Source organism: Sparus aurata, chromosome 17 (assembly GCF_900880675.1).
Source record: "Sparus aurata chromosome 17, fSpaAur1.1, whole genome shotgun sequence".
In the NCBI taxonomy this organism is placed as follows: domain Eukaryota; kingdom Metazoa; phylum Chordata; class Actinopteri; order Spariformes; family Sparidae; genus Sparus; species Sparus aurata.
Window position 1 is genome coordinate 17943861 of NC_044203.1, and position 20150 is coordinate 17964010.

At 41.8% G+C, this 20150-nt stretch overlaps 2 protein-coding genes across 4 annotated transcripts; both read left to right on the top strand.

Moving 5' to 3' along the window:
- Positions 1-1489: 1489 nt before the first annotated feature.
- Positions 1490-4181, top strand: pigv (phosphatidylinositol glycan anchor biosynthesis, class V). Of its 2 annotated transcripts, none has more exons than XM_030392850.1 (3): positions 1490-1900; positions 2136-3296; positions 3389-4181. In XM_030392850.1, exons 2-3 carry the CDS (start codon positions 2211-2213, stop codon positions 3674-3676), a joined length of 1374 nt encoding a protein of 457 aa, XP_030248710.1. In that variant the 5' UTR covers positions 1490-1900; positions 2136-2210; the 3' UTR covers positions 3677-4181. The 2 variants fall into 2 exon arrangements, with proteins under 2 accessions (XP_030248710.1, XP_030248709.1); XM_030392849.1 differs by having other exon boundaries at positions 1491-1889.
- Positions 4182-6391: 2210 nt separating this feature from the next.
- On the top strand, positions 6392-14697 carry zdhhc18a (zDHHC palmitoyltransferase 18a). Of its 2 annotated transcripts, XM_030394243.1 has the most exons (10): positions 6393-7039; positions 7197-7357; positions 7630-7779; positions 9153-9290; positions 9418-9469; positions 10446-10548; positions 10645-10757; positions 10999-11104; positions 12234-12304; positions 12936-13072. In XM_030394243.1, the coding sequence occupies exons 1-9, from the start codon at positions 6804-6806 to the stop codon at positions 12273-12275; spliced, it is 1101 nt and encodes a 366-aa protein (XP_030250103.1). In that variant the 5' UTR covers positions 6393-6803; the 3' UTR covers positions 12276-12304; positions 12936-13072. The 2 variants fall into 2 exon arrangements, with proteins under 2 accessions (XP_030250102.1, XP_030250103.1); XM_030394242.1 differs by lacking the exon at positions 12234-12304 and having other exon boundaries at positions 6392-7039; positions 12936-14697.
- Positions 14698-20150: the final 5453 nt, after the last annotated feature.

Genomic DNA, 20150 nt, shown 5'->3' on the forward strand with positions numbered 1-20150 from the left:
GCCCGACAGTAGACTAAGTGCTGTCAATACACACCTTCACCGGGGAGGCCTGTGCAGTGTGCAGTAGATTGTAGGACATTTTCTGTACCGTACTGCTCTTGAGTGTAAGCATTCTGTCACACACGTTTCACACAGATGCAGGAGATGCAGCTCTTCTAGAGTTTTGAGGTCATTTTAGTTTGGTGTTAAACAGAAAATGGCTTTCTTCCCCAAAGTATCAAGAACCTACAACACCCTTACCTCCTCTTATCCCTTGATTGTATGAATACCCTTATGAAAAGAAATCACCTCTTAGGACTGGTTTTCAACTTCAAATACAGCTTTGCTGTGGTGTATATATAATGTTGTACATTACACTTCCTTTCTCTGTGTCTGTCTCTGTCTGTGTCACTATTCTCACACTTGTTATCGGTGAGGGATTGAGGCTGACATGTGAGCTTGGTCCGTGACCTCCAGTCCCCGCTGAATAGACCCACTCCTCTGGTCTCTCCACAGCTCAGTAGTACGGCAGACGCGGCTCAAACCTGTTATCTCCTGGTACAATGAAAATAAACTAGATGAAGTACACATTTGACAATTTTTCTTCAGTCATGGATTCTGCATATTTGTATTTCAGACTATGTAGCTAAGACAACATGTAAATTCCTCCCTTTCCCTTTTTTGGCTCAATGAATATCATCTATTCAGTATGAAATCTTTATACTATATGTTCCACGTGGTAAGAATAAATGTACATTAAATCTTCGTAAGCTGTTTGATGGTTTTGTTCTTCTGGAATGATTACCTCTTCTGGATAAAACAAAGCAAACAAAGGCGTGAAATCACACAAAATAAGGTTAAAAGGAATTTATGAAACGCATGTTTCTTTACCCTCAGGAAAATTGAAGAAGGCATGTTAAGACTTTGTCACTGTTTGCATTAGCTTTATCACTGTTTCAGTAAAATAACTCTGCATATGTTCAAAAAAGGCTTTTCACAAAGTTGTACAGGTTACAAAAGAGCAACATTGAAGGAGGAGGACTGCACACTGGCTTTCTGTATGTATGAACATATTGGCATATACCTTCATGTATAAACCCAATTAGTGCAGGTTAAATAAACATTAGATTTCAGAACTGCAGTTATAAGACCAATTAGTAAGGCAAATGTAAAAATATGCACCTTCAATACAAGCAAACCAAACGTAAATGAATACAAAAATGGGTAAACACCATGCTTTTACATTGTGTGGATGCATTATGCCATGCGAGTCTTAAAAATGGTATGGAGCGCCATCTGCTGGAGGGGGAAATACGTCACGTCACGTAATGACATTTTTAAAAGAAGAGAACCTTATCCATAAGTGATACATGTTAAGTCAGTCAAATATTGATAGGAAACCTCAGTCATTAAAGCTATTTTTCTAAATAAATTCATGTCATGGTGCATCTTTGGGAAACTGTGCAAGCTTATCTGGGCCCAGGCGCTTTTATTTTGAAGGTACGCGGTTACACCGGTAGTGATTAGTCCCATTCGAAAACGAGTCTGGCTGCAGCAGCAGGAGGAGGAGGAGGAGGATGTGAGGACAAAGATTGCACCTGGGCGACAACAAACCCTGCTACAAGACGGGTGGCCGTCCATTTAAATGCAATACCTATCCTTCCCTAAATTTGTCAAACCGATGAAGACGCTTAACTGGCCTAAACAAATTCCCCCGGACATTTATTTAAGCTAGCTATGTGTGGTAGAAAACATGACGAACCTAGCGGTGACTGTCTCGTAGCAGCGACAATGCTGAGGCCTGTCATAACCGGCTTGTTCACAATTTGCCCGTCACGTCAATGACCATGGATGTCAGAGCAGTCGTGGAGTTTGCCACAGTCACCAGGGCTCTGTCACTGTTCCTGCAGGTAAGCTACAGGCAAGTTGGGGTGTTGTGACTCTTATAAAATACTAATCAAGCTTCCAGTTTGTAGCTCTAACGTTATGTTAGTACATTTCCCCCGATTATTAACTAACCTTGTGTGTGCGTGGTGGCTATTGAAAAGTGCACAGGGGAATACATGTGTTTTGTTATGTAGGTCACAGACAAAGTATCTGGACATCTGTGTCGTTTGTTTTCAAGCTGTATTTTAATATGATAAAATACTCCTCAGGCTGTCCTGAATGCTGCCATCCCTGACCATGATGCTGATGCGTTCAGGCCCCCAAGGACGGAGGAGCCTCTCTACATGGACTCCACTGTGGAGTGGTTGTTGGGTGGCCTCTCCCACTGGGACGCCGAACATTTCCTCTTCATCGCAGAGAAGGGATACCTTTACGAGCACAACTTCGCTTTCTTTCCTCTCTACCCCGTCGTGCTCCGCGGCCTGGCAGAGACGCTGCTGTGGCCCCTGAGCAGCTGGCTGAGTGTGCGGGGGCGCTTGCTGGTGGCCGTGGCTCTTGGGAACAGTGCCCTCTTCCTGCTGAGTGTGGTGGCCCTGCATGCGCTGAGTAGAATAGTTCTCCAAGACAGGCGCCTCGCTCTGCTCTCCAGCCTGCTGTACTGCATTACACCTGCCAATGTTTTTATGACAGCTGCGTATTCAGAGAGCCTGTTCGCCGCACTCACGTTTGGTGGTCTGTTCCTCCTGGAGAAAGGCTTCACCTTCCGAGCATGTCTGGCCCTCAGTATAGCCACCGCAGCACGATCCAACGGACTTGTTAACACTGGGTTTCTGCTGTATCTTCCGTCACTGCACGCCATTTCCCAGATTCGTGTATATAGAACGACAATTAAAGGCCACATCAAAGTCTTCCACTACATTTGGGTCATCGTCCGTCTCCTGGTCACCTCCCTCTTGGGAACGGCAATTATTGCTCTTCCCTTCTGTGCTTTCCAGTACTATGGGTATAGGACGTTTTGCACACCATCCGTCTCTTTGGAACGGATCCCCCCTGCCCTTCTGTCACTGGCTGAACGGAAGGGCTACCGGGTGCCTGATGAGAACGGCCCACCACCCCTCTGGTGCATGAGACCCCTTCCACTGCTTTATTCTCACATCCAGGATGTATACTGGGATGTGGGCTTCCTCCGCTACTATGAGCTAAAGCAGATACCGAATTTTATCCTGGCTCTACCTATGGCTACCCTCGGAATAATGGCAGCTTATGCATATTTTCAAACAAATCCAGAACTGTGTATGAGACTCGGACTTTGGGAGACAAACAAAGGGCTGGACAAGCCCACACCGGGATTGTTCAACCCCAGAGTGTTCGTGTATGTCGTACATTCAACAGTACTTCTGGTGTTTGGAACATTGTGCATGCACGTACAGGTAAGCAAATCCCTTAATTTCTTTCTCGTGAAAGATTTAAGATGTCTGGTTGCAGATTTCAACTCATTCCCATTTCCAATCCATGTTTCTAGGTTCTAACCAGATTTATGGCATCCTCGTCGCCCGTGCCCTTCTGGATAAGTGCTCATCTGCTCCTCCTCAATGAACCGCTGCTTCATCGAAGGAAGACATCCAACCCCAGTGTGCAGTTACAGACTCATTCCAGAAATGGATGCATGCACACACCTCAAAACCCAATCGTCGCTCTACTGCCACACTTCACCAACTGTTCTACAACCACACAGAGCATCCTGGGATACTTCCTCTCTTACTGGGTGCTGGGCCTTGCACTGCATTGTAACTTCTTGCCATGGACATGACTTGAAAAGTTACGCTGATCTTTACCAGCAACACTTCTCCGTAGAACTGGGCCACAACCATATTGTACATGATATCAATCCATACACATCATCTATAGTCAATTTCTGTTTTCCAGTAACTATTAAATTGTTGTGTAAATAAAGTTGAATGCAACATTTTGTCACATTTACCAAAAAATTGTGATTATGTCGCGCAGTCCTCCGTAGAACTCATTGAGATGATTTTGATGCCGATTTATTCATGCAAAAGCCAACAAGTCAGATTCAGCACATCTATCTGTTAATGTGTTTAAGAACAAACTCATATGTACAATACACCTGAAATTTAACTAAACATTGGTTGTAAATCTTGGCAAGGCGAAGGTTGTACTTATTTCCTGCTAAAGCATAAGTTTTTGTTTACGCAGTTTAAAATTGCACTGCATGTTTGGAAGACTTTTTCCAATTTATAAATTTGGATTTTTGGATGTGAAAAATAAATAAAGATTTTGTTGCTGTCAAAGGATCCTCAATTGTGTTTTATTTTTATGTTAAAGCAGCCCTTCTTCTCGTGGCAATAAAGTAAAACTGTTTTTCAGTGTCATTCACTGTTTCACAGTTTTAAACATATGTACTTAAATGTGTGCTAACTTTTTCTCCCACTAAAAACGTTCTGTCTCTCTCCTTACACGTTGTGTACACAGTTACAAAACTGATCTTTTACCGTACTGCAATTGGCACAGACGTGAAATCCAGAGTTAGCCCTAATGCTTGCAGACATCTCTTTAAAGCCACTAGAGGTTTGTGTCACTCAAATAACTGAGTGCACCACCTAACCATTTAAAGTAGCTTTTTTTATGTAGAAAGGATTTTTAGAAACAGATACAGTATGACAAAGAACATTGAACTAGAACAGAAGATGTTTCTCTGGTGAACATTATAGATTTTAGCATGACAGTTTTGGCCATATGAAGTAAACATTTTGAATATGGGCTACAGTTGTGACCCTGGGGCTGAAGTACTAAGAGTCTGAGTGATGATTCAATGTCAAATGTTTTAAAATCTTGTGCTTTGAATACATTTAACAGAGACAAATAAATGAACACCTCTACCCCCTCCTCGCTAATGAGTTCCAAAGTAAAGCATTCCTGGCATCACGAGGCTGGAAAAACACTGAATAATGTCACAGCTGACAAACACACAGAACACCGGCCTTGTACTCAAACAGTAAGCCCATCACCTGTTAAGGCTCACCGGCTCAGATAGCATATATACATGGTGGCGTTGTGGCCCCTAAGTATATCTGAAGTCATTCTCATCAGCTGATGGTTTGTGCCCGGAGCACTTACCTGAAACACAGGTAGGTCCAGCAGGAGTTGTGATTAGGGATTCATTACCAAAGTAAGAAATCTCTGAAAATGTTGCATATAAGGAAAAGTGTGGACAGGCAACTAGCTTTTATAAATGAGAGATACAAACAAAACAAGATGACAAGAGCATTGAGAAAGAGCCAATTAGGTTAGGTTATATTTTGTTTCTACTTGTTTTTGCTTGTTTGCAGTAAACAGTGGCATTCCCAAATACACTTGAGTAACAGTAAGGATATTGTGCTATGATATTACTTTGGGAAAAGTGAAAGTCACTGATATGAATAATGCTTATACCAGAGAAGTAAATGGTCCTCCCTAATGGTAATGCTTTCTCCCTATCCCCCTCATTTTGAAAATGAAGCAAAATATTAGATGAGACTACCAGAGTTTAAATAAAAATAACATGCTAAAATATTACTTGGGTGACAGTGAACGTCACCCCTACGAATAGCACTTAAAGTACATGAGTACTCTTAAAATATTGAATTCTAAATTTATGATATATCTGATATTAAATAGTTACATTAAATCTGAATGTACTAAAGTATCTAAAGTAGAAGTAAAAATAAATTACGCTGTCATTTTAATTTGTCACAGCAATGTATATGTATATTGATTGTAAGTATATTGGTTGATTACAAGATGTAAACTTCATGTTAAACATGAAATTCATTGACTGATTTCTTGTATGTCTAAACAAACTAAATAACCAAACTGTCATTGTTTTCATGAGTGAATAAACAAACTGACCTTAAAGCACAACACAATTTCATATTGTTTTACTTTGTTTGTATGTTATATGTATATGTGTTATACCCTGCCGCCTTTCTAGCCTCAAACAGTGTTCTGGGGGACCTTATTTTTCTCTGAGAACAGCTTCTTTATTCAGTTATGGAACAAAATAAAATATTTACTCACTTTGTTCGATTACCTCATTAATACTGTAAACATTAAAAATCTGAGTTTTAAATTCTTCTCCAAAACTACATAGTGCCCCTTTAATTTATTATTATCATTAAACCCATGTAATGGGTGTAAAATACAATAAATGCCTATGAAATGTCGTGGAGAGGAAGTATAAAGTAGCAGAAAACCGTAAATACATATAAAGTACAACTACCTCAGAATTGTACGTGCTATACTTGAGTAATTCTCTGGCAATGAATTGTCATGTTTTCTATAAGAGCTTTAAACTAATCAATGTGAGAAAAACACCACACCTCTATCTCTGTGCCAGTCCTCACAGATAATCACATACAGGTCCTGCCGCTCACCGCTGATCTACACATCATCTCCAGCCGCACCTCGTGTCCTTCCGTACTTACACATCAGCGGTCAGTCCCGGCTCAGTGCGTCAGCAGCGTCACCGTGACGTACTTTGGCTGACGACAAGAGAAGGAAACGTGAACTGCCGCAAGAAGCTCGAGCCCGTCTGTTTGTGTTGAATGTTTGATAAAAAAGGGGAGCTAATACAACAAAAAAAAGTACCAACGTTAATGACTGGCTTTAATGTAACTACCAAAGATGGTAGTTAACCTCGACTCAACTCTGGAAGTGCTTCAGCTCGTAAAACTCTGCCACGGTGAAGAATGCCTTTGCTGGTCCGTTAGCTAGCTAGCGTTAGCTTCCAGGATGGGCAACTGAACGCCGACCGAACGAGCAGAAAATCAGTGTGCGATGACTGACTCCTGAGAGGACTGTCTCTCGAAAAACGCGGCGAGAAAAGAGAGTTTCGTGTGTGCCTTTAGCCACCTCCGAAGGGTGTCGGCGCTGTTTACATGATGAAGAACTGCGAGTACCAGCAGATCGACCCACGGGCGCTGTCTGTGTCACCCTCGTCCGCACAGAACCACGCCGGGAAGAGTGCGCAGCGGCCGCGGAGGAAATGGGAAGTGTTCCCCGGGAAGAACAGGTTTTTCTGCGATGGACGAATCATCCTGGCCAGACAGAGCGGTGTCCTTCCTCTGACACTGGGCCTTATTGTTGTCACGTGTGGCCTTTTCTTTGCATTCGAGTGAGTAACTAGAAATGTCATTTTTTGTGTGTTTGTTTCCGGTGGTCCTTGAATGCATCATGGACGATCCTTGCTGCTTCATTTTATTTATTTTTTGTATTTTCAGCGGTGTTTCGTGTCTGTGTACTTCGGGATTAACGGTCTTTTCCTTTCACAGTTGCCCATTCCTGGTGGAGCATCTGACCGTCTTCATACCTGTGATTGGTGGGGTGCTTTTTGTGTTTGTGGTCATCTCCCTGCTGAGAACCAGCTTTACAGATCCTGGCATCCTACCAAGGGCCACCCCAGATGAAGCAGCAGACATAGAGAAGCAGATAGGTAAGGCACACCCTGGAATTGAATACATGCTGTGGGACAGATGGGGTAAAAGAGCTTTGCCATATGGGGGATCTCTGAGGGACGTGTGTGTGTGTGTTGTTGCAGAGCAGACCAAGACCTAAGCAGCTTACTCTCTGTCATAGTTGAAAAGCACAAACGCTAGACACAGCTTTGTGTATATTTTGTCACCCCTTATTGATTCATTTGAGTGCTTCATGCATCACCTGTTTTGATCAAGCATGCAAGTCTCAGTGGGTCTTCTCTATTTTAAGATACCTCAGGATCCTCAACGTATCGCCCCCCACCGCGAACCAAGGAGATCCTCATCAACCAGCAGGTGGTAAAGCTCAAATACTGCTTCACTTGTAAAACGTTCCGCCCTCCTCGGACCTCCCATTGCAGCCTGTGTGACAACTGTGTTGGTAAGGACTTGTCAGGAAGTTATCACTTAATCCAACTGGACTTATTAAACTCAACAACTTAGTATCGTTGCCAAGAGGAACATACCATACTGCCAGGCAGGAGGGGTCCATTCGTTTGATTCATGCTTCCTATATTTAACCCACTGATCTGTGTTTTGAATGTGTGATACCTCAGATTTAGACTTGAAATTAGTTGACTGACTGAGAACCTTCATCAAAATTAAACTTGAGACCGCAGTGTCTCTTTTGCCAGCCCTAAATGTCTGTTCTGTTAAAGGATAGGTTCACATTTTTGTCTTAAAACAATACTTGATATCCACATGTAGTATCTGTGTTGCTATAATTATTCCTCCTCTCTATACCGACTGTTGAATGATCCTTACCTAATGCCATGCCAACAGATGAAATGGGGGGCAAAACCACAGACTTCCTTCTATGCAAAAATGTATTCCAAAATGTTGTTGTATCCAGTACGATGCTGCAGCAATCTGGGTTAATCAAATCAAGTGTGTTCCTAACAAAGTTAGTTAGCACAAAGTATTTTTAGTACAAAGATCCCTCTTTGTGTTTAACCCAACTGTGTTTGCTTCCTATATTGTGGTGGAGGGATAGCAACCCTAAAAGAAACTGAAGATGCCCACCTGATTATTCTTACTCATACCCCTCTCACGTTGGATAAAAACACCCACTAACATCTGGCATTTGTCTTCTGTGGAAAAGGGTACAACTGGCACCAAATGACTCTGCAGATGTCACAAAGTTTATCAGCTTCAGCTCTGACTGAAAATAAATCAAAACAATGTGACAAGAAATGCATAAAATTGAGTACCGCATGATCTGGTAACGTAATAACTAGACATGAGTGCAGATTTGTTGCTGAACTTAACCAGGATTTGGTTGCTCTTTAAGGTGTTCAGGTGAATTGATCCTTACTACCACATTGCAATGACACACTTTGAAGTTAAGGATTCTGGTGTGTTACTACTTGTCCATTTCTACTGCGTTGATGATGTCAAACACTACACACCACAATATACCATAAAGGCCAACACATCTGTAGGAAAGGAATTAATCGCCATATCAACATGTATGCGCTTAATGTTGTATAGATTGGTCCTGAAGCCTCACAATACCTTTCCTAAGTTTGGAATTTTCGAAAAAAGAACGATTACAGCTAGTAAACTGGTTTCAAAGACCATATGGACACCTTACATACTATTAAAATGTGAACCCATACTTTCAGTGGAACAGGAAAGACCACAAGTTGACATACATCCTCTTAGGTGTTATTATTGTATTATTGCTATTGTATATCACAAGTACTATAACAATGCCTCTAATCTGTGTTATGTGTGCTGCTCTTTCACACCCAGAGCGATTTGATCACCACTGCCCATGGGTGGGGAACTGTGTGGGAAAGCGCAATTACCGCTTTTTCTACAGCTTCATCATCTCTTTGTCTTTTCTGACGTCTTTCATATTTGGCTGCGTCATCACACACATTACCCTGCGTAAGTACTCTCACTTAATGAACCGACACAAGTGCACTCAGCAGTCATATGATGTTCCTGTCATGTTATCAAGAACAACTTTTAAAATAGATTTTTTTTTCTCTCTGATTTGTTCTTATCTCTCCAGGTTCTCAAGCATCTAAAAGCCTTGTTCAAGCCATTCAAGAGAGCCCTGGCAGATATCCTTTGTATGCACCAAATTATCACACAATCATGCTGTTTATGAGATGGATGAGATCTTGTAAAACTTGCTGCGGTTTTGTGCCAAGAAATAACACAAGTTACACTGTTGACGAGGCGTTTCCAGCTGCTCCTCGGCCTAAGCCACCGCTTAATAGGATCAGAGAGTTAGCATACCGTAAAGCAGTGCTTTTAGGCAGATGGCTTTCCAGCAGAAGGTTTGCTGTCTCATGTCCTTGTGAGACGATGTCAGTGGCTAGACTAATATCGAGTGCATGACTACAGAGTGGTTTGATTTGGCAATTTCCTCGTGGTATGCACGATATGCATGACATCACGTCATCTTGTTGGACTCGCTGTGTGTGTGTGTGTGCGTGTGTTTATGTTAACTCTATTCCTTACTGGTTGCCCCAGAGAGCAGATGATCTGATTAAATCTTTTTTAGTAACTTTTTGCATCAGTCTTCAATTTAAAATTAACTGTGACCATCAGCTTTAAATGTATCATGTTTACTGTGATGAATTGTACAGTATATTTTAAAAAGGTTCAAACAAATGCAATTTCTGTGAACAGATATCTCTTTATAGAGATTAGCCATAAAAGATTGGCGAGCAGGAGAGAGGAAGTCATAGCGAGTATATCTGTTATCTGAATATCCACTGTCTACTGGAAGCCCTGAAACGTTGGCCAATGCCCCAATAGGCTAACTCATCATCAGACGATAGCCCATGGGTGAGATTTTGAAACAATATGTAAACCAGTTAGTGAGTTACTGCAAAAAGTATACCTGGGTCTAAATGGCAGCAACATGATGGTGGGTATCTACCTGTCATAGAAGTTGACAGAAACGGAAATAACTTTCACAAACACATTCAGCCATGTCATAGATTTCTGTCATCAGCTTTACAATGCTGTCTCTCTTAAATGAGCATTCCTGATTGTCAGATTATGATGCCTTAACTCTTCTCTGTGCACTGTGGTGGAATTGGTGATTTGTTTCTTCTCCATTTGGTCTATTCTGGGCCTCTCAGGCTTCCATACTTACTTAGTAGCCTCCAACCTCACAACAAATGAAGATGTAAGTACCCGTGTTCCTTTTTATCTGGTGCATTTCAGTTCATGATTGTAAAAATAGACTTCATATCCATTCACTGATTATGTATTTGCTGTGCAGATAAAGGGCTCCTGGTCGAGTAAAAGGGCTGCAGAGGAGTCTGGGAACCCGTACAGTTATAACAGTATTATTACCAACTGCTGTGCGACGTTATGTGGCCCCATGCCCCCAAGGTGAGTACAGCTGCCTCCATTCCATACAAGCTTTGTACCCCACACACATTTAAAATTGTTAAATGTGTGTTTTATTCTCATAAAATGTACCTTCCATCTCACTCATCAGGGTCTAAAAACATTTTCCGCTGAACAGAATCAGTGAAAACACCTCATGAATATTTACTTGACTGATCTGATACTGTACCTGTGCAGTTATGTTCAAGTACATTGTAACACAGTCCTGTCTCCTGCTCCATAGTCTGATCGACAGAAGAGGCTTCCTGCCTCTCGATGAGCCGATTCCTGCTCCCTCTGCCTCGGAGATGGAGCTGCCGCCATTCGTTGCCAAGAACGACGCTCACATGGTAGGGTGAACCAGCTTGTGGTCCCTCCCAGGTCCTGACTGTCCCATAGTCCCTGTGATGTTATTAGGCTGCCCCCCGCCCCCCCCCTCCGTGTGCCTTCTCCACTCTGTGTGTTCACCCCTTCATCCTCCAGACTTTCAGCTTCAGTCCCTCAAGCAGAGTTGTGAACATGCAGTTTTTTTGAATCTGTGTTCAGTGTTACGAAGCTGCACATTTTCTACTTATTACCATGACACAAGAAGGTAATGAGGAATAGCTGATTAGGGAGTTGAACTGACACACAATGTTAAGCCAGATGTCCATAGAAGAAATGATTAATTGACGTTCAGCAGAGACCTCCACCGAAGAGGCTGTTGATCACTGTGCAGCGCGATGAAATAAATACTGCTGTGTCATTTGTTCTTTGAGCTTCAGAACAGCATGTCTTGGAAAGTCTGGCTTCATTGAGCAGTTAATAATGCAAGAAAGAGAGCGGAGAGTTTTAAGAGTTTTTACAGCACAGAAACTTAACCTTGTTCAGGTCATTGTTGAGCTGCTGAGTTGTCAGACTGCTGCAGAAATATTCACCATGCACCTTTTTGATGTTTGACTTGTCTTCATGTTCGCTTAGAAATCCAACTTGTTGCTGTAACTACCTCCTTGTTACTGTTCTACTGGGTTTGCTTGTATGTTGTGGTGAAGGTGTAAGCACACAAAGGACTTTATTACTGCTTTTAAGTAAGTCATGCAAATGGTAATGGATCATATTTTGTATTAGATTTATCAGCACTTTATCACAGATCATTTGTCACGTGGCTTGAATACATTTGAAAGTCAAAATGGTCAGTATACCAAATGTCGTGCTTTATTTTCTTAAATCTATTTCTTTTATTTTTACAAACATTTTATTCACCTAAAAAAGTGTTCTTTTATGTGTTAAATAAACATTATTTTTGTATTTTGGGATTTTGTCTCTGCTTTGAGTTTTACTTTTTGTCTTAATTGTTTTCGCATCTTCATGTGCAGATTTTAAGTTGTTTGCAAAAAGTTGGTGAACAGATGATTTTATATATTTCATATGCCTGTAACATGATTTCTAGTGGAACGACTTGACACTCAGTGTTGTACTGTATCCATTCCACCCCGCTAGGAGGAGAACTGTCAGGATTTTGCTTTGTCCTGCACAGCCTGAGGGCACTGCTGCTTGTAGACGGGTTGATGGTAAGAGTAGGGTTCAACCGATCACCCTGAACATCTCTTCACCTGCCATTCACCTCTGCGTCTTTTCCTCATAACATAGTTTGTGTTAAAGGTTTGGAGTCATGCTCATCAAAACGGCTTGTTTCTTTTCAAAGACCTTTTTTTGCTTCACCCCAAATGCAGTTGGGGCAGATCTTGTGATTGGCGTGCAGTGATGGATGTGGCCTCACTTGTGGATGTGCATGCTTCACTACCATGCTGTCATTAACGTTTGCTCACTCACTCACGATGGGATGGAGCTTGTTTTTTAAAGGCTGATGATCTTTCTCTTGTCTGCATAAACTTTTCCTCCCTTTCTACTTTTATCAGAGACGAGAAGAGTCACATGAAGAAGCAGCTTCTCCCCGCGTATTTCACGTTAAACTCTTGTGGCATCGTCTGCATCTAACTCACTTCTTCCATTCATCTCCATCTTTTTCACACTGCTGCCGTCAGTGCTATCATTGCTCTCACTGTGCTTCTAAACTAATCATTTTAATGACATTTGCAGAATACTTTACGTTTGTCTTGGTTTAACTGTTTAGCCTTTCTTAACACAAACTCCCATTTTCTCCTTTTCACTGACCTCTCTTTGACTTTCCTCCTCACACAGTGCACTCAGAGCACCAAGGACGTGCTGGAGAGGGTGGTTCACTCCTTTGACTTTCATGGCCTGTGCCCCCCTGGCACCCCAAAGACCAGCCCTCTTGGTCCGGAGGTTTCCTGCACGGCAGCGGCACCTTCCCCACAAACTTTGCCCTCTGCCAGCTCCTCACTACAGCACGCCCGCCAGCTCGTGCCTGCGCCTTGCCCTCCCTTCAGCAGAAGCAGCAAGAAGGAGATGGACTCTCTACACTCCATCAACCCAGCCTTCCGTCTGGCTTCTCCCTCGCCGTCCCTGAGCCGCACCACCCTGATTCTGGGCGACGCACCCGACCTTGGCTTCATCCCGCTACCCTGAATACATCCAGTAACTTTAAGAGAACAGAAGGAATTCTAGTGTGCTTGATGCTGCTCTATATCACTGGCTTCAAAGAAACTTTAACATAGTGGTCGGTCATGCTGTGTTTTGCCATCCCCGAGATGTCATTCTAATGAGTTGTTAAAGCATCACCTGGAGGGGTTTTATGTTCTGTGAGTTTTATCAACACGTGTCCTTCGGGATGGAGGTAAATCTTAGTAATACTTGGAAGCACAATATAGAAATATTTTTTTAAACACCTTTTTACGAAGACACCCAGAACATGCCTCCACACCCTCCACAGAACCTCAAGCCATACGCCACAGCCGCAGTGTTTCAGTTCTCGCTAATATGCAAATCTGGGAATACCTTAAGTACAAAGAGTGCAGAGAAGAGCAGTTTAGATTTACTGAAGTGGCGTGCTCTGGATAGTGAGCCATTTCAGAATAACGAACTCAAGAGTTAGCCTTATATCATCATGTCCTGTCACTTCCTGTCACCTACATTATACCAGTATAATGGTGTTTTTTTGTTTTTTTTATGTATACGTATCAAAGTCTTTGCTGAGGTCAGTTCGTCATGTCTTGTGCATCAGATGCTCTTATAAATGGTAAATACTTTTTTGTTTGTTTGTGTGTATCACATACTTTATGAAAGTGGTAATATTGAGTGAATTTGTCCAGATGTTTTCACGTATTACTGGATACTGAAATGATTCATTCACATATTTTTTAATCTTCACTTTGTTGCTTTATCAGATTTCTTGAATGTCAAATCCAAGTGTTTCACCTAAAAATCTAAATCAACAAGGCTTGGATTGCAGTATTTATCACAGACTCACTGTTTCCTGAGTGAGTTACACGAATGCTTTCAGTACAAGCGTCTGTTTTTTCTTATTGAAACAAACTGTTATGAGTGTGTCTGTGGTTACAGCCTTGATGTTTGGATTGCGTTGAGCAAAGTAATGTATTGGGAATGTCGATGAGGCTTCTTTACACACAGGGCAAGCTGTCATTTTCATGGCTGTGACCTTCTCCTCCTCTTACAGCATGAAACTTAACCCTCTTGTGAGCGAAGCTGGCAGGAGTTAGTTTGTGCCACTAGGGGGCAGCATGTGATTAAGGATGGCAGGCTAGTTGGAGGACAATTTAGTATCAAAAAAATGTTTTCTTTATTTTTGTGACATTTTATTTATTGTTTTGTAAGTGAGTGTTGGAGCTGTACATAGGTTATGAGTTTTTGAAGAACCACTTTGCCATAGTCAGTGGGTCATTCATCTATCAGTCTGCATCAAGACCCATAGGGTGTGTACACAATTACAAGCAGTGCTTGTATGAACAAACTTGTTTGTATTTTGTAGGATGTGACAGTGGAACTGTAACATTTGGTCAATAAAAATGATAAGTTTTGTTGACTTGGGTTGTTTTCAGCTGTTGTCTCCTTTAAAGGTGCACTATGTATCTTTTTAGTAACAGTTTTTCTTCTATAATTCTATATTCTTGAACTGTGATACTATGCTCACCCCCATAATTTAAAATATGAGCTGGTTTTGCTCTAAGGTCTATAAACAAATGTAAACTTTCGGCTTTGAATGTGCAATATAAGAATTAAACATCTGATGAATTCATACTCTAAACAAACAGGGGGCAGCATATCACCAAAGACAGCAGCTGTAGTTGCCATTAGCTAGTTAGCTCAGTAAGCTGTGTAGCTAGCACTGCTATTAGCTGACTCTGGACTGGGAGCTCACACTGTTTGCATGTTGGTGTTTACTATTGGTACAAAGCAATCAGGGGGTTGCTAATTAGCAAGCTAACTTCAGAAGATACCTCAATTCAAAGGCGTCTTTGACATAACTCCAAACTTATTTCATCACGTTATGTTGATAATATTAGTTAATTTTTTTATGTCTTAAAATAAATTTTTTACACGTTGCACCTTTAAAGCACCTTTAAAACTCATGTTAGCTCTTGGAAACTGTTGCAAAACTTCTATCGAAAGCTCTGTCTGTTTATAGGCCTGTGCACCTTTAAGAATATATAGATTGCTACTCTCTACCAAGGCTTACTACTTGCATAATATGGTCACTTTATGTAAATTGCAATAACTTAAAACAGACCTGCGTCGAACTTTGAAATAGTAAAGACAGTAAATCAGGAGTTGTCAGGTTCATCCCCTCTGACAGCTCCCTCGTGGAAACAATGAAGAGATGCATGTCAGCCACATGTGGTCTGAAAGGCAGACATCCAGCTATGAAACCGTCTGTGTGTGTGTGAATACAGAGGAAAACAGTCAATCAGGAGAAGATAGTTAAAGGAGACAAATTGTGTTAGCTAACGATCAATGGAGGCTGGGTTCACAGACCAGTCACGCACAGTAACAAAAACAAAGGGCATGACTGTCATGATAATGCTGTCTGCTGTATCCTCCCTCCGTCTGTCCAGAGTTGCACTCCCACCTAATAATATTAAGTCTGTTGGACTGTGTTTTTTCCCCTCATAAATAGCCATGCAGAACAGAATATCATCTTTCACTGTGTGGTAAATTGTTTCCTTGGCATTGCTGCTGACATGATGCGTATTATATGCCCAGGGTCATCCTTTTTAAGAAGCCGTTTTCGCCTGTAATTATTGAAATTGAAAACTGCAGAAAAATAGCCTGAAGGCCAGTGATCACAGCGGATGGACCGTGGCAGCTGAGGTTTGAGTTTGACTGCACTCAGCTGTCACTGCTGTGTGCAGCAAAGTGAAAATGTTGCTTTAAGGTCCTCTAAAGTTATTTTATTTGGAAGGCTTTTTTTTGTTTTTGTTTGACGGGGTGTCTGCATGCTGCAGCTGGTGTCTCCCGTACACTGATGTTATTCTTCTGTTTATTGTACGTGTACATTTATAGGCTGTACACCATTGTGTACTTATTTGTAACTTTATTATGATCACTTTAGATAAAATCTTTAATGTTTATAGAAGGGTTAAGAGAGGAAAAGGGGAAATAGAAGAAGTCTAGATAAGCTCTGACTGGATTCAGTCAATAAACACCATGGCCTCAAACAACACAGCGGTATATTTCTCTTGAAAAATAATCATTTTAATTCCTTAATTTTTTGATGCAACTTTTACCTTAGTTGACTTTGAAACGCTCCATTTGGAGGTTTGTAAGAAAAAGACATATACATCATAAAACTAACATGAAACAGATGGTCGGACAAAAAGCCAACATATCGCTACCTCAGCAGCTGTGTTGCATTCTGCCCACCACAAGAAGACCAAAAAGTGTTGCAGGAGAGGAGAAACGTGAGGACAAGTTTGGTTTAACAACAGCAGCAGTTAAAGGTAGCAGGCCTTCAGTGTGGTGGTGGTGGTGGTGGGGGGGTATTAATCAGCAGTGTTGACACATGGATTATTTGAGTCCTGCAGGTGATTATTCGCTTGCTGGACTGTGTCATGCTCTTTAACCCTGACTGGTGTGTCAAAGAGACAGAGAAGGCCACCCAGTCAGCAGGGCTGAGTAGCTGGCTTTCTACTGAATTTCAGAATAAAAGGAGGCATTTTAATCAGGAAGGTGACTGATAGACAGTGTTAAATCCAACAGACTCTTTCAAATACTCTTAGACATCAGTCGATGAAGGCTGGAAGTTCAAGTTGACTTTTTTCATTGCATGAGTAGTCACTATGTAGACTCAGCATTGACAACATTGACTTGGCTAATTCCACAGGTATAGGTTTTATTTCAACATTTCCAAGGAGGGACACATTCAGAGGGAGGTCTAGCGCTACTCCCCTATGAATAAAATTATATTAACTTATGAAAGGAAAAATCTAAAAATATATCATCTGACCTCCTCATTTTCCTTTCTGGCATCTCCATGGTTGCTTCTTCTTCTGTGTAAAGGTGCAATATATAAGAATTTTAGTTTATATTTCTGTAATTCGACAATTCTTAAATATTGAACCTTTAATGGCCACCACACTCACTTACCCACCTCAACAAAGGGGGAACAAACTCACCTGTTCTAAATATTCGAGGGGACGTTGGTTGAATCCTGCTCTTTATTGTAACACATGAGTGAAGCGCACAGAGACAGCAGCCGGTAAAAGTCGTCCATTTCACTTAAAACTAATAAATTCCAGCTCTCTGAAGAAACAACCCCCCACCAGTTCACCTCTGGTCACTGTCCACTCTGTGATTCATCGGGCCTCGTTCCTCTTCAGCGAGCCACGTTTGGCCACTGCCGTCATGTGTGCAGCCGTGTGTATGTGTCACACTCTCACAAGTCTTCTCCTCATCGCTCGCTGATCTGACCAGAGCAGAAGTGAAGCACCTCTGTGAGCAAAACAGGTGACTCACGGTCAGGGCCGCTGCCAGCATCACCGCTGCTGTGAATTTTCGAGAGCTAAGAGTGTGTCTCTGCGCTGGGCAGTGAAGCTGGATATAATTAACCCTGTACAGAGCAGAGCCAGCCGGCTGCCAGCAGGCAGAGTTTGCTGCCACAACCAGTGGAACAACAAACAACCGAATCCTGTTGGCAACTTGCACACGGTGGTCAGAATTTCTCCATCCTGGATGTTGGATTGGATTGGTACATTGCAGTTTCCACAACACAGCATGGATGGTGTCTGACCTCCCAACACGGGTCAAAGCAGATCACAACTAACTGACATTAAATGCTATAAAGATGTCTTCACAGGCTCTGTTTACACCTGGCATTAGGATCCATCCTGGCTGATCTGATCACAAGAGGACAGCATGCATACAGTTGTTTCTTTCCTCGCAAAAAGCACTTTGTCTGTTTGCTACTCTGTTTCTAAAAGTGCATCTCATCTGTCAACATTTAGCAGCTAGCTGCTTGGACACCCTACAAAAGAAGATGGTAAATATGTCAAATGTTACACATACAGTCAACAGTAACCATTTTATGCAACTTTTTTGGCTGGTGTGAAGAAGTTCCCCAGACAGCCTTAAAAGAATGGCCATTTTGTAGGTGTCTTGAAACACTGTAAATGACAAATTCTGAATAAGTTGGACATTCTTGTAAATTCCACAAACGTTATACATTATGTTATTACTTTCTTTGTGTAAGAACAGCACAGTCGACAACATTAAATAATTCTGGTAGGTGACTTTGCAAATCATTGACAGATTTACATTTGTACATGTCATACATACCATATTGACATTTCTGCATTTCATGAGGTAATAGAATTGATCCACACAACTATAGGATGGCAAACCAGTGACTGCCCTTCAAGACTGTGCTCAACATTTGTAAGGCTGACACCACTGGATCTTTTTTTTTTTTTTTTAAGTATTTTTTTAGCCTTTTTATGGCTTTATTGAAAGTACAGCTGAAGATATGACAGGAAACAGGGAGAGAGAGAGAGGGGGAGTGACACGCAGCAAGGGGACCCGGGCCGGGAGACGAACCCAGGTCCGCTGCAGAGCCTCGGCACATGGGCCGCGCGCTCTACCAACTGAGCTAAACAGCACCCCACCACTGGATCTTTTTAGGGAGACCTTGAGACCAGCTGTGTTTGAGGCACCAAAAACATTATGGGATTAAGACATTTCCTACATCATGTTCGATTGTCTAATAAATTATGTGTTTAGGTGAAAATAATGCAGGAATCAAAGACGGACGTTAGAACCAGGTGTAAACAAGGCCTATGGTAATGTGAGTGCGCCTGTGTGTGTAGAGTTTGGTCGGCACTTTGTTTGTGTGCTGTCTTTCTTGAGGTGTTTCTGGGTGTGACACAGCTAGATTTAATTTTCTGTGTGTTAGAGTAAGGTGGCAATGTATGGCTAAACACCCTGAGAGCCTCTTTGTACATACAGCTGATGAGAGATCAGTCCAGTGTTATTATTTGAGGTTGGTTTGTGCGTTAGGTTCGTTGACCGATCCAATTTCTAAAAAGATTAGAGAAGAGTCTGTGTAGGGTGACAGATCAGACTGTATAGCAAAGGCTATGTTATGTTAAGTAAATTACGGCACCTTGCTGCAACTGTGTCTCAGCAACAATAACTGTTATTGTACGTAAAAGCCTTTATCTTGATATGTAGGTCTGGATCATGGCCTCCTATCACATCTCCCAAACAATCATAAAAAACTATTTCCACTTTCCAAAGATACCATATCTGCCGAACTGCAACATTTTGTATTTGAGTATTTTGTTTTCTGAGCGCCGATTAGATAAGTGAATATGTAAAAAGGCGTGACATATGCCTGATTCTTGCAGTGGAAAAAACATTGGCCGTGTGTGCTGAAGTGGAAAGAGCTCCCCATGGAAACCTGAATATGTGCCATGGACCTGGATTAGTGTACCAGGGACCACAGGGTCAGACATTATCACAGCTACCATTATCATGCTGACTTCTGATATGGCCTCAGTCAATCTGCTGAACAATGCTTTGGTTGCTGTCAGCTCATTTTTATGATATTAGGGCTCGACATCTGCAGACGGATAAACTGCCGTGTTTTTTTAAAAGCAGTAGTGCTTTGAGGCCAGGCGGACTTTGAAAATGAATATGTCCACATGTTACTTCCTCCGTGCAACATAAAAGAAAGTTTCGTTGACCTCTGCACCAGTCAGAAAAGCGCCAATGTGCATGTTTCTCTGTAACATAAACCATCAAGTCACATTAATCAGTGAGCCGTTTCTGATAAGAACACCATTATGTTTAATATTGATGATAGCGTTCCCTTTTCTTTTTCTTCTAACTTTGTTGTGTTTGGGAAGCATCTTGCGTGTCTGGCCTGTAAGCTTATCGTTGATTTAATTTAAAAAGGTTGTCAAATAACTTGGGTTGAAGAGCCACCGACCCGACCTGGGAATGAGACTCAACAATCAACTTTCTTTATCAAGAAGTTACCTC